At 34.9% G+C, this 14,813-nt stretch overlaps 1 protein-coding gene across 3 annotated transcripts in view; it reads right to left on the reverse strand.

Moving 5' to 3' along the window:
• Window positions 1–243: 243 nt before the first annotated feature.
• Window positions 244–14,813, reverse strand: part of LOC126816559 (LIM/homeobox protein Lhx3) — a 76,819-nt gene continuing 62,249 nt past the window's right edge. For 2 of the 3 annotated variants that reach the window (XM_050543245.2, XM_050543228.2), the window contains exons 2-5: window positions 9,672–9,843; window positions 3,256–3,458; window positions 2,526–2,864; window positions 244–2,135 (exon numbers count right to left, since the gene is read on the reverse strand). In XM_050543245.2, the coding sequence (XP_050399202.1) occupies window positions 1,777–2,135; window positions 2,526–2,864; window positions 3,256–3,458; window positions 9,672–9,739 (969 nt within the window). In that variant the 5' untranslated portion in view covers window positions 9,740–9,843 and the 3' untranslated portion in view covers window positions 244–1,776. The remainder of the gene's footprint in view (window positions 2,136–2,525; window positions 2,865–3,255; window positions 3,459–9,671; window positions 9,844–14,813) is intronic. The other variant, XM_050543237.2, reaches the window with a different exon arrangement.

Raw genomic sequence — 14,813 nt, forward strand, 5'->3', positions numbered from 1 at the left:
AATTTAGATATTTATCCTATAATACAGACACTGAACATAGCATTAAAATAGTAAATAAAACGTCAAAAAAATAAATAAATAAATAAATTAAAACGTATTTTGATTGCACGAGGAACGTATTGGGTGAATGTATTATTTATAATCATTAGGAATTGAGCTTTAAAAATAAACAAACACAAACAAATAAAAGCCCACTTTAAGTTTGAACATATAGTTACCGCCCTCCCCACCCCACCCCACCCTAACACCGTCTCGCCTCAGTCAGCCCTTTTGCTTGTAATATCAACATTGGTGCAGTGTCATATCACACATCACACTAGTTGCGCCTTGAAGTAAATGTACAAATATTAAAATCATATATAGACCTAAACTAATAGATAGAGAGAGAGAGAGCGAGAGAGAGAGAGAGAGAGAGAGAGAGAGAGTTTTATTGACTAGAGTTACTCATCATTCATTTTAAGGTTGTGTTATATACAAAATAATTTACATCCGGGGTCACAGGTTATTAGTCAAAGTTCAAAGGTTATATGGTTTTAAGGCCATATTCGTGTGACGTAAAAGCAATCGTAAAAGTACTGGGGGATAGACCTACTAACGTTCAATATCAGAAGTCAGTATCAGAAGATCCTTATCCCAATCTCGAAAAGTATACCGAAGTTCAATACCATTAAGATACTAGGAACATCGAAGTTCTTTATGTGTTGTTTAATGGACGAGTGAGAGCCATTAAGTAAAATATTGATACTGTACGGGGACGTTAGTCCGAGTATTGTTTCAATATATTACGCAATGTCTTTGCTCGAGACCATTAAACTACTTAAAATACAAACACTATACTGCACGTGCATTTCGATGAAATCGTCACTCGAGTCCAATATTTCATCCAGTATAAACATAATGTAGGTTTGGCACGTTGCCCGTACATTATTGGAAATGGTGGTACGCCAAACACAAAGGATGGCGTAACATGTCTATTTTATCTTTACGTATGGGATATATCAAAGTTATAACATATACGACCCTAACCCCAGCTCCACCATTACGAAGAGAAAGAAAAACATAGATTTTATACAATATTATGGATAATTTTTGATTTACAATAAATAATTTTATTTATTTACAGGTGTTTAAGTAACGTACCGCAGTATTCGTTCAGTGTTCAGCTGCAAGGTTCGTCCCACACGACACAATACCCAAACACTGTCGCATACGACACAGTATCAAATCGCATGCAACTCAACACTGGATTTATCGTTTATACGATCATGTATGCTGACCTTTATCATGTATTTACCCGAACATACTTGCCATTTCAAAATGTATCTTCGATTGTGACCGGACATGACGAGACAATCCATAGACCTGTCGCATTTAACGTCATTTTTCTAATTAACAAAAAGTTTTAAGACTTCGAGATCAAGTTTAAAATAAAGTTCACACAAAATATTGTTTCTATCCATTGAATAATAGAATAAACTAAAATGTGTCAACGCACCAGTTCCGTCATTTATGTATAGTGAGATCTGTCTAACTGATGACGTAAAAGCACATTCGTGCAACGTTTAGCACCAAACCACGTACGGATATGTTTGTTTCAATCACGCCATTCGCATTAGGATATCGAGTTTTGTCGGGGTTTCAATGTTCTTGGCTCGCTTTTAAAACTAGTTCTATCCACACATTGATATCGTAGCATCACTTCCTGTTCCGCCATGTTTTTTCACGTCACTCAGTTCAACGCGTAATGTCAGGAATCCCTAAACGTGATAGTATTCATCAGTACACTTCCACGTGATTATGTGAAGAGGATTGTGGGTAATCGGGGAATCCCCCAGAATGTTCATCGCCATCACTGGACATCATTCGGGGTCCTTGAGAAGATCCCATCATTTGTAAAGATTCCATTGGCATCATTTGCGGATGTGTCAGTGGCATGCCGGGAGATTGACGTCCCATGTATGGCGGAAGTTGATTAAAAGGACCCCAGCAACCGTCAATAGGTGGCGATCCATTACTTCCGTTATTATGACCTTGAACCATCTGAAGATCATGATCTAAAGGTGTATTTGGTCCGTACAGGTCAGCCGATAGTCGACCATGATTCAAAGATCCCTGATCAAGGTCGTCCAGATTACCTGAAACAGAAATATAATTATTAATTTAAGTAATATATACTAGAAAAAAACTGACTGGTTATTTATTTTTAAACTTACAGATTAGACAAACTTTGAAGAAGAACAAAACTACATACTCTTCAATCATCTCTTTTATTTATTGTGTTATCCATGATCTGAACGGTGTGGGGTATGTGAATGAATAAAATGGTGTTGCTCGTCCAACTTTTCTGTACCAACTATGCTATTGATCACGGAAATACACCATACAGTAGGCTATAAGAGACACTTTATAGGGACATCAACCGAATTCCAACTGTCACGCTAACATGAAAACGGAACCTTGAAATTGTGTCCCATCCAAACGACTAGACACAGTTGTGGGGTATTTTAAGAGCTAGTAAATATTACCTTGAAATGACCCTGTGGTCATACCATCATCTGACCTTTCATCAGCGCTTAATGAACTGTCCAGTTCATCTTCACGTTTCACCTGTCTAAAATAAGGATTCCATCGATTTCGTCCGGCATCTTTCTTTAACCTCTTTTCTTTCGCTCTTCGGTTCTGGAACCAGACCTGCACCACTCTCATATCCAGTCCGGTCTCGGCGCTCAGTTGTTCGCGAACATGTCTGGCAGGTTTGGCGCTCTCGTTGTAGGCCCGTTTCAAGTTTTCAAGCTGCTTAGCGTTGATAGTTGTCCTTGGTCGTTTATTCGATGAATCCATCTCGTATTCTGAAAGAGTCAAACCTGTAAATTCTGAGTTGATGCTGGCAACAAAAATTAAATTATTCGTTTTCGTTCTTCCATGTGTTTTAGGTCTTGATTTCGAAAATGTAGCAATTAGAAAACATCTCAGATAACATGAAAATAATTTAAATACGTAAAATCCATAATGTTAGCGGATGTGTGGATAGCCTATGCTAAGATGTTGGAAACGAAGGAGTGTTAAATGTTCCACACAAAAAAAAACAGAACTGAAGTCAGAGGACAGTTTTAACTAATCCGTAATTAATTTACAGACAAAGTGAATGACAATTTTTATCCAATGGGTGATTAGTTTGGGCAATTTAACCAATCACCAATTTGTTTACGCGAAAGACCGACCAGGGTTTCAACCAAAAAGTATTTATGTACAAACCTCTGGCTTTTGCTGTTTCATAATCTTCTTTACAGACGAGTTTCTTGTCCTCCATTAAATAAAATTCATCTCCAGTTTTTAATTTTTCACTGCACATCAAACAAGCAAAACAGTCGAGATGGTAGACGTTGTCCTGGGCACGTCGGACAACTTCTGTAGGGGGAATTCCCTTTTCACAGCCAGCACATTTTGTTCCAAATCGCCTGAAAATAAAATATACGTTAATGAATACATCAGGCAAGCGACAAAATCAACATTTGTAATTTGGGAGAGGCTTCAGTGTAACACGTGGGGTGTGCAGTGCTAAATATCAGCAATGGATCGGTAAATTTGCTCGACGAATAAATGTATTAAACAATAAAACGATATAAGAAAATGAAAAAAGGTGTGAAATTTTCGACAACTTTCGAATTCATCGTAAAGTGTAGTCAGAAATGTATTAAACATTAAAGACGACATAAAAGAATTGAAAAGGGTGTCAAATTTTGGCGAACTTTGGAATTTAGTGTGAAAAGAAGTTAGAATCGGAAATCAATTTCTCGGTGAATAAATGTATTAAAAATGGGTATCAAATGTTGGAGAACTGTTGAATTCAGTGTAAAATGAAATGAGAATCGGGAACCAAATATAACCACATGATGTTTTTTTTTTGTTTTTTTATAATATGTTGATATAAACAAAGAAAATCAGAGCAGTTTTTATATTATTTATAGAATGCCGAGTAAAATTGAACAGATGGAGTTGTTTGTATCGTTAAAAGAAAGGACAGTAAAACATAGAATCGGAAATTATCGGTGAATTGAGAAGGATGGTAGAAGCTTTACACATTAGTTCATCCATATCTCATTAAACCCGTTCCCCTTCGTTTCCCTCCGCCATTAAAATAAATCCCAGGCTAACAAATATTAAAAGCTTCGTTTGCCGAGCTAACAGTAAAATTCTTAACCAAATACTTTTAATAATTCCCTTTCCATATGGCGCATTTCTTATTAAACAATACTTGTTCGTTCAACCGTGTAGAAATCTCGTTCTACAGTGCACGAGATGTTATCTTGAGGTGTACGTCACGTGAATAGTTTCTATTGTGCACGTGAGAGGATTATATTGAGTTGAACAGGAAATAAAGTAGGATTATGGGAGTGTCGTACAGAGATAAATTTATCATAATAAACCAGATTCTATTTCCAATAAAACACATACTTCATATAAACCTATTAAATACAGGTGAAATGGGTTTCGGCTACCTGAAAAGGTCGTTTATTTGTAGTCGTTGATTTAATTACACATTATGTGATATAACCACACTCCCCGTTTCATATTAACTTGTTCTCGTCTTAAGTAGATTTAGATATAAAAAAGGAATTAAAAATTATTGTACAAGTAAAAATGTATTATCGTACAGGTAAACAGGAATTTACCAGAAGATAATTAGAATATTGACAATAAATCCCCTTGAAGGAAATGGATAGTCAACATGTCTTTCCATTTATTCTAATCTATATTTTGTACGGTGAAAATATGAGATATCTTCAGTCAGATATTCTCTATATTCAACCAGGTATTATCATATTTCCACATTTTATTTACCTCGAATTTCTGGGGTACCTCCAGTCAGGTACTAAAAGTATCAACTATAGCCCAAAATGGAAACTTCCAGGACTCTAACTAATCGGAAGAGGTTATCGCATTCCTTCAACATTTCCCGTGGCGACCCTCTGCGAAGAATATTTGTTTGGCACCGTTTCCTAATATTCTACAATCCTAAACTTTATTCCAATAATTGGGCATGAAATCTGTATATATATTTATTTATTTTTAATCGGGGGAAAGGAGGGGGGGGGGGTATGCATGTATTCATTAATACATTTTAATCACCTAAGAAAATCACCATTTTAAAAATATAGAATTTGATTTATATGTAAAAACGCACATTAAGAACTGTTCTAGATTTATTTTTCGTTCTGTCTGTGTCTATTTCAGATTTTCTCTTAGAATATGTAGGGAATATTTGTATTTTACATTGTTTGTTGTGTCTATGTCCGCCTTTGTTTCTTTTACCCCGTGATATCCATACTCGCGTTTACAATGCGTTCCGGCACAATTTTAAAATAATTAAACAGTTGTGTCTTCCCTACAATGCGTTAAGGTAAAAATGCTACTATAAATGGACAGTGATGCAAGAAAATTTCCAAATGTCCTATTGTTTAACTTCAACAGAATTAATTCAGCCTTTTCACATCCATCCATTGACTTTTACCCAAGACGATTTGTACATTTATAGCTGTTTTCCCTACATTCCGACAAAATCGTACAATAATTGAACAATGGTGCAGGACAATTTCCGACGAACCTGACATCACGCCTGTAATTACTAGTAATTAATAAAACATGTAATTAACTAATAGCCGTTACCTGTGTATTAAATACAGCCTAGTTTCATCTTTTGTTTTTAGTATTAATATTTTATTCTCTTTTTATTCTGTACGTTTACAGTGACGTTCCAAAACAATCGGAAAACAAAACACATTAGATATGGATCTGGCTAGCAATTAAAAATAAACGCGTCAGAATCGCCTTCCTGTTTTTTAAAATATATTTCTTTTGTAGATAATATCGCAATAAATGTTTTAAAAACAATATTTCGTCCGTTCAATGAAAGATTTTTTTAGCAATAAATAATTGCGTGTATAAGCCAGAAGACACAGACACCCGTGAATATCGCAATATATTATTTATAATTTCCCAGCATTTGTTAAATTCACCATCCCATTTGTAAAATTAGTTTTCTCTCTCAATGTTTGTCGAGAGATTTTTTTTCTCTAGGTTATTTTTAATGTTTTTGCATTATCTTTTCTAAAGCATGCTATCTTATTCTCCTCGTTGTACATCAAAGACGTTTCCATCATGAGCGTCACTCCCGTCATGGTCCATGAAACACGAGTCAGGTATACTAACAGAGCGCTCTATAAGTTCATAAATTTTTGATGTGCCGCGGTCTCCCGGGTGCTTTTAGGTTTAGTAATTTATAAATAAAAGACCCAATATGACGATCGAGACTAATGACGTTCAAACCAGTCCAAATCACCCATGCGAAACTGCGCGCGCATGCGAGATGTCAATTTTTGACGAGACAATAGAATAGTGTGGTGAATAATTGATAAGCACGATCGGTGCCAAGTTGCATGAAATGTCTGAAGTTCCTGAAAACACTAGAACTTTTCTCCCAGTGGAATCAACATGACTGAATTATTTATAGGTTTCACCTGAATTTCGCGATTCTAATCTTTCAAACGATCCCAATAGATGTCAGGTCCTCGCGTGAGTGAATGCACGCGCCCCGTTCCTCGATACATCTTGTTGCGATAGAAACCAATGATATCAGATGTAATACCGGGAGATATCACGCGATATAACGGTTTATTACTCCCTACTTCTCATCATAGATACATTTAGATTATAATCCCTTCTGTAAAATTATTTCTACTTAATCTTCATTATAATACAAAATCGTGAATGCTATGACATAATTCCGAAAGAAAATACAAACATATACAAAGTTCCAGCTAAAATAATTTCGTCCAATGTCCAATGCAATGATTCCAACAACTTATCTTCATTCTAAGAAAAATCGATTATAATAGAAGTATATACAACGTTGCGGTTAAACGCATTTCGTCCAATTTAGGTATTTAAACAAAATAGGTGACGTCTCATAACAATAATCGCATCTGAGAAAATATGGCCGTATACCAGGCAATATAAATTTGCAGTACATGAAATAATTCAAGGAAAAAATATTTTTAATTCGCATTGATGAAAGTCAAATTATTTAACGGACGCTATTGGTTTATAGATCAAATCATCAATCCGAATCGTTAGTTTTTTTTATTACACAGACCTGTCGAGAAACAGGATAGATCCGTTTCAATATACAATAAGTCTGAATTTCAGGACGCTTGCGGTTGACACCTGGATCCATGATTCACTTGAATTTGCATTTGTTTAATTCAAGGTCTGTGCAGTTTGTCTTGTCCACAGGTATTGTTGGCGTATACTGCGGTCCTCCTGAACGCACTATTAAATAATATATTTTTTATTCTAAATATTATATATATATATTCTATTATTATTGGTGGGGGGGGGGGGTTTCTATAAAGCGTTAATATAAAGCTTTATCCTAAGATCAATAGCGGAAAGCGAAATGGGTGCTTCTCGTCATGCATTCACAGATCAAAAAATTGATATGAGAAAATAATTTGTCAGTAAAAATAAGTAGGATGTTCGAATGTCATTGAAAAGTCCTTGAAATCTCAATCCGGTTCTACGGACAACAGTAGCTTATGTTTATTTTCAAAAGTTGAACGTCTGCGTAAGCCGTTTTATTGGTTAAACACGTTTTCAATAATACTTAGCTAATAATATGCGGAAGATACTGTGGAGAAAATTCTGTGTATTTTATATGCGGAATAAAATAAGCAGGAAAACATGATAGTGGTATTATTATTAAAATACGTTATTCGTGTACTGAAAGTGAGGTAGCATAGTCTGTAGGTCAACAAAGATTTAAGTTCCCCAACCCATTAAACTTTTACATAAAGCCATCAAGTTATTTTGCACGATACAAATCGAGACATTATATTTTGTGAGAATATTGCTCTTTTTGATTACTATAGCTCATACCAAGTCACTGTTTTATAAGAATATCACTTTATTAATATTAAAAGACACCCTTTGGTTCATAATTCCACTTCTGTTGGTAAATATAAACATTAGCTAATGAAAAAATAACAAGATCTCTTATCATAAGGAAATGTCTGAAATTCACCAACATCACAAGTGATAATTTTTCAGTCTACAATATTTGGTTGTAAAAGTAAATACGTAGATCCTGGGCCTATACAATTTGTATATACAATAAATTCATCAGAATGGCCAAGTCGATAGGATGCAGCCTATAAAAGATTATGAATATTTATCAATTGAAATATAGCCACCCATTGAGTGGATTGATTCTGTTTATCGATGACAGACAGTTTAAGATATGAACATTATGTAGTTTCTTTGATTCGGGAGTTTATTGACACAGCCTAATGATCTGCAGAATAAACGCACGGGATGCGCAATGGTCAACACAATCGCCTTGTAGTAACAATTATAATTCTTTTTGTGAAATCTGGCCAATATTAGAGATCAAATAATTCAGCGTCCCTAAAGAAAAATCCGTACCAAATGTTAGGAGGCAATGAGTACCCCCTTTCTTTTTATTATAGGCTTGTAGTTTGTTTGTTGATCGTGACGTGACAATTATCTTACGGATTTCATTCCAAACCGCACGTGAGGAATGGTTGTCTATCTCCCGCCATTTAAACTGACTTCCATCTGTCGCTAGAACTGGAAGTAAAACGGAACGAAGGAGGAGTTCGTGACAAGGAGTGGGATGCGTGCCTGGGCATCTTCCCGTTGGGTTTTAGTTCCACTACAACTTCCATCCACAGATTAATATAAAATCTTTACTAATTACCAAGGATAAGAGGGATCGATTCTTTCCGATTCCGTGATTTCAATGGATGTCAATGGAAACAAACCTTCTAGAATAATTCGTTTATTTGTTTGTTTTATTTCAACATTACTGGTGCTTAATTTATAAAGATAGATATTTCAAGTAACAAAAATGTTCGCCATGTCGATTTTTAATTGATTTTTAAAATTCATTATTTTGATGGAGGCATTTGAGACGGAAGAAACACTTTCAACATAAAAATAAATGTTACGAGTTTTATGTTACATAATAGTAAGAGTAATCTTTGGAATAGATGTAGCAAGCATACTAAGTGCAAAGCACTGATCTGGAAGAGCTTTCGTTGAACTCAATACAAAATTAGAAGTAGCATGACCTGCCTGTATACTAGAGTATTCAACAATTCATTGACAGATATGTCTCGAATTTTACGTTCAACCTATTTGAAATTCTTTTCCCACTTGAAATGATTTCACAAATTTGTGAAATCATTTCAAGTGGGGAAAGAATTTGTTTTGTTTTTTACCAATATCCAACGATCGCCAAATAGATAACCCCTCTGTAAAATAATTAATGTGATTGTTTATTTAATAGAGCATAAAAATGGATGGATAGGGAAATAAATGAAGGAATAAATGAATTAATGCATGAACTATTGTTTAACGTAATACTGTTCTTCATCAACTTGGATAGTAAAGACGGACATACGTTATGCTGTGTGCCCGGCCACTAATTGATTTCCAAGGTGACACTGGACCTCGGCTTTTCGTACTATCCGAACGACTTGACACTATGCCTGGTCAGATGTTACAATGATGGAAGGGCATGCCAAACGAATCAGAAACGTATATCTGTGAATATAAAGAAAAATATTTAACATAAAGTTAGGTAAACTTACTTGAAGAAGTCGTCCTTGCAGTAAACTTGATCACCTTTAGAAAAACATTTATCACTGAGTTGTATCATACAATCAGCACACTTTAAACATTTGGAATGCCACGATCTTTCTAAAACCTTTAATATAAATCTGTCAAATATCTGATCACTACATCCGGCACAGGTTGGTATAGCTGAAAAAAAAATAAACAGAAAATAATCAACAATGCAAATTAAAACTGAATTTATAACATTATTTTTAGTCTCTACCATTTACACTGCTTTTATGTTCTTGCTTGTGTCTTTTACTGTGATTCTGATTAAGTGTATGATAATTTATCTTGTATTATATGTATATCATTGTTGTACCTTCGTGAAGTACCAAAGGGCAGCTCGTGGTTGGATTTTAGGCGCTATATAAGTTAATTATATTAATAACATTACAGTGTTTACATATTTATTGAAACGTTGTAAATATAACCGAAGAAATGTTTATTACACGAAGCGCCAAGATAAATAGTATAGATACGTTGTAAATATATGAAAATAAGAAATGTTTATCGCTCATGTTGTTTGTTGGCAAGGCTTGACGTCCTCCTCCACCCAGGGTGATATCGCAGACAAATGGTTCCCGAATAAACTTTCCAGAAGAGCGAGTCATGTTTGATAGACCAGTCTAGTATATTGTATAAAGCACCAGGATAATAATATATTCTATCAGAATGAAAATGTGCATTGGCAACAGGGCCAATGTGGACCTTCTATCAGTCTGTTATCCATTGCTTCAACATCCTTGAGTGATGTCTTGGACCTTAATGATGCTGCCATAAATGGATTAATTTTGAGTCTAATTTAAATTGATTCGGAATTTCCATTCTTAAAATATGTTTCAAGCTATTTGCCTTTTTATGCCTAAGGACCGTATATTTCTAAAACTATGACAACCAATTTATAACAACATAAATTCGCGTTACCCCCTGCACTTACTATTGGCTCAATGTGTCTATTTAGGTTCATGGAGGATTTGTTAATAAAACTGGTCAAAACTTTCAACTATCGCTTTGATATCAACTTTACAAATCATTGAAACGTAATATCCCCCTTAAACGCATGGACAAACATATTTGAAATAAATGGCGCGAAATGGTGTCGTCTGGCGCGATGAAAACCAGCCGATAAACTTATTGAAGTTTCAACAAATTTCCGTCATCCGTTAGTCGTGATTAACTAGACGGAAAATTACCCGGTCAAGCGACAAATGACCAAACGACAGGCGAAACTCAAATTCAATAAACGTCACAGCTCGCGCTTCTCTCGTTCACAACATGCACACAATTCCTGCTAAATTTTACAAAACATTGAAAGGGTAGACGATCATTGAGACCAATATATGATACGCCGTCGTCCAGACGCATCTCGTCGTGTTACAAACTCCTGTCATGTGCAATATGGGAAAACGAAAACAGCAGGGGGATTATTGACTGGATGTTCGCGATGTGTAGGTCGTCTGCTTTACAGATATGATCAAATTAAAGCGGGAAATTTTTGGACTAATGTGATTAAAAGTGAAGGCTGACTGCCGTCACGCGAAATACCACACTCTCTTCCATTAACTCTAATTTAATTAGCAGTTCAACCAAATGTGGTTTTCCAAAATTGGAAAATATTCGCAGACGACAAACTGAACTCACAAGGAGATCGACTGCACTTGTACACAGCACGAGACATAGGTTTAAAATTTCTACAAGATGCAGACAAAACTTAAGCCACATTTTTATCAGGACGTTTCTCCTTTCGTTCAGATGGCTTAGGTACTTCTGAAATCACATGGTAATTTTGTTTACGAGTACATTTTATCTTTATTTTATCAAGAAATTCATTTGATCATTTTTATCATAATTTTTATCCTTTCGTTCAGATGGTTAAGGTACTCTTGAAACCACAAGCTATATAGTTTAGTATATATGAAAAAATTAGCAGTGAATTCATTTATAGTATCTGCAATATTTATGTCAATGTACTGCCGATCCCGACCCCATAATTTTATCTTCATCTGTTACCGTAAACCAAATTGTAAATTGTCCGTGTATCATCTGATTGTTATTATAATGATTGAAGTATTCTGTAAGATTTGGATCACATCGACAGATCTTGGATTGGGCAAATCGTCATACCAGCCTTTTTTTTAAAAAAAATGAGACAACTGCAGGCCTACTAATAGCTTGAAACCGTTATACGAGACATGAAACTACAGAACCCATGATATAAGGCAGGCAATTTTGGATTTCTCTGCAGTTTCTGGCCAATTGTGATTGGTTAACAAGTGTTTTAACAACCAATGAATTACCGCGTAACTAATCCAGACAAATTTTAATTACATCCATAAATATGTTTACAATCAAACGCGAAAAGATGAAAGATGTATAAGATATATTCGAGACTGGATATTTTAAATATAGATGACATGCCACAAAGAAATGCTGTCCGAAACTCGAATGGAATTTCACACGGGTTCTCATTCCAAATAGCGTCTAAGTGTCTAAACGAAGAATCATTCTAAACCCTCTGTTATATTTGGTGAAGAATATAAACTAATGGCGGTTAAAATTATAACTTGGAGTAGAAAACTCATGAAGCAGGAATCATGCCGTGCCGGTGTATATTTCAAGCGGCTTGAAGGATTGACGAGATACAATAACAACCACAGACTCAAACATAGTCTAATTATCAGGCGCCATTTTAAAACCAGTTAGACCTTTGAGCAACGAGTTTCAAATACAGCCCGAGGAACGAACAAACGAAACGAAGGCAGAAGTTAATAAGTTAAGTATTTTCTCGACCTCCCGGTAATGACTGTTCAAAGAAATCAAGATTACAAGACGAAATCTTTTAAAAGCCTTGGTTCCCTTCAAATGGCAGCCTTTTGGATTTTTGGCACGATCTGTAGTTGCTAGGGTTATCCTGCCAAACGTTTCTTCAAGCTAAGAGATCTTCCTTATATTTTCATAATAGCGACTACAATTTTTATAAAAGGCGATAAAAGATGAACGAGAAAGAAAATGGACACGAGTCACGTTTCATCAGACGTCAGATCTTTGAATACCGACGACAGCCCGCCATTTTAAGAATTCTGGATGCTTTTTTTAACAAACATGCTCTAAAAAACGATCTCTAGTCAAAAGTTGAAGGTTTGAAGTAAAACATTAAAATATTAATTTGGATCAACCGGTTCGTGTATTTTCTGATGAATAGCACATAACCTGCAGTCCAGACACTTTTCGCCTCACGCATCGGATAATATGACGCACGTGGAGGTCATGACAAAAAATAATTCACCCAAACATATAAAAACCAGCAACAAAATCTAGAATACGAAAATTATTTATGCAAAAAACAATAGCCATTAAACTAAAGAAAGAAATCAAGCAGTAATCAAAAACCAGAGCAACGAATTACAAAATTCTAATTGACGACCGGCTCGTAGTTTATATTTATAAATAAACATATTGAGGAAAGAAACATAGTATTCTACGGCTAGTGTTTTCATGGGAACATCTTCAGGCCTTTAATATATCTAAATATATCGTTCCATGTTGTTTACCGGTTGATTCCCAGACTTGACTTTGTTCTACTGGTCGATAAATAAAATACCAGAAACTAAATATAAACCCGCAAATTCAGAGGCAGTCTTTTTAAAAAAAATATATTCTTAATGTTCTCGTTTGGAGTCATCTCTTCAACAAATACACTTTTCAAAATTATCCTTAGAAGTTGTTATCTTTATAACGTAGCAACACGAATCGATAGAGAGAAAATGTTACTGTTCTAAGATGGCTGTGTTGACATTTACAGTAAACGACGTTTTAACAATTGGAAATAATCTCTTCATCAAGCCTCGGGCCCAAATCAACAAATTATACAATAAAATAAAAGAAGCATAATTTGGCTAAAATTGTAACATATGTGCTAGGATAATGTGTATTTGTTTCTCCTAGTAGGCAACTTATGAAAATATGGAATTTTAAAAATAAAATTGTAGGGGAGGCAACCTGGGGAGGAAAGGCTATTATAATGTTTTTTTGAAGTTTTAAGCTATAAATGAATAGCAATTTGCCCACTGGGTGAATTTTCTTTCCGCTTTTCATTTCATTAATCCCGATGCGACTTTACGATGAACCAATATGGCCGTGATTTGAGCTTGTCGTAGATTATTTCTGAAAGTAACTAAATATTTAATAATTGTTAATGTTATACGAGTTAATCCTTCGACGCAGACGACAGATTGTTTAATATTTGGTGCTGGATTAAACCTAATCCATAACGAGGCTATATAACGTGTATATCCAATTTAGTACAGGCTATATAATAATGGTGGGCCGTAACGACTACATTTAGTATTAATATATAATGGCGCTATGAACAGAATGGGCGAATTAACCTACACATTTTAAATTAATTAAGTAGTACTCGAGACTTTTGACGCATCTTGTATCTAACTAGCCCGTGAATAAAACAGCTCGCTCCTCTATTCCATGTGACCATCTGTTGAATTTTACGCGCGCTGTGGAAATTCGCCGCAGACGACACTTTTAGCACGTTGAAGGAGCGAGATTTGGAGAAGGAGAGCGCGAGAAGAGTTGATGAAGTTCTTCAATGAATATTAATTGTATCGGGGGGTAATCATTTCATCTCTATACACCGACCGAATAACGTAACCACTCATTAGATGAAATAAACACCCCTTTAAAATAATTTCGTTTCGGGTGACAATATCTCATCAGGCCGTCTGTGATCCTAAATTTGATACAATCGTATTTTTCAACAGAAGTTTTTTCTTTGTTTAAAAAACATTTATTTTCTTCTACGATTTCTAAAGTGAAAATTAAACGTAATTTTAGTTTTGGGTTTCTTAAAGAAGATTATTTTCATCGTGTTTTATTGTTTCTTTCAATTGGTAGCTCGCGAGAAAACATTTTTCCTCAAATCAAATAAATCATTCTTTGAAAATAAATGTGTTTTTAAAATCTCCCGGTTTTCGTCTACTCTTTAAAATACTTAAACAACAATGCATCTAATTTTGTGTTTTTACGTTTACTCTTTTATTTTCATTACTGTTTCTCTTCATTTTATATTACCTTTTATTTATGTGTGTACGTATCTTTTA

The sequence above is a fragment of the Patella vulgata genome, chromosome 1, assembly GCF_932274485.2.
Source record: "Patella vulgata chromosome 1, xgPatVulg1.2, whole genome shotgun sequence".
Lineage (NCBI taxonomy): Eukaryota > Metazoa > Mollusca > Gastropoda > Patellidae > Patella > Patella vulgata.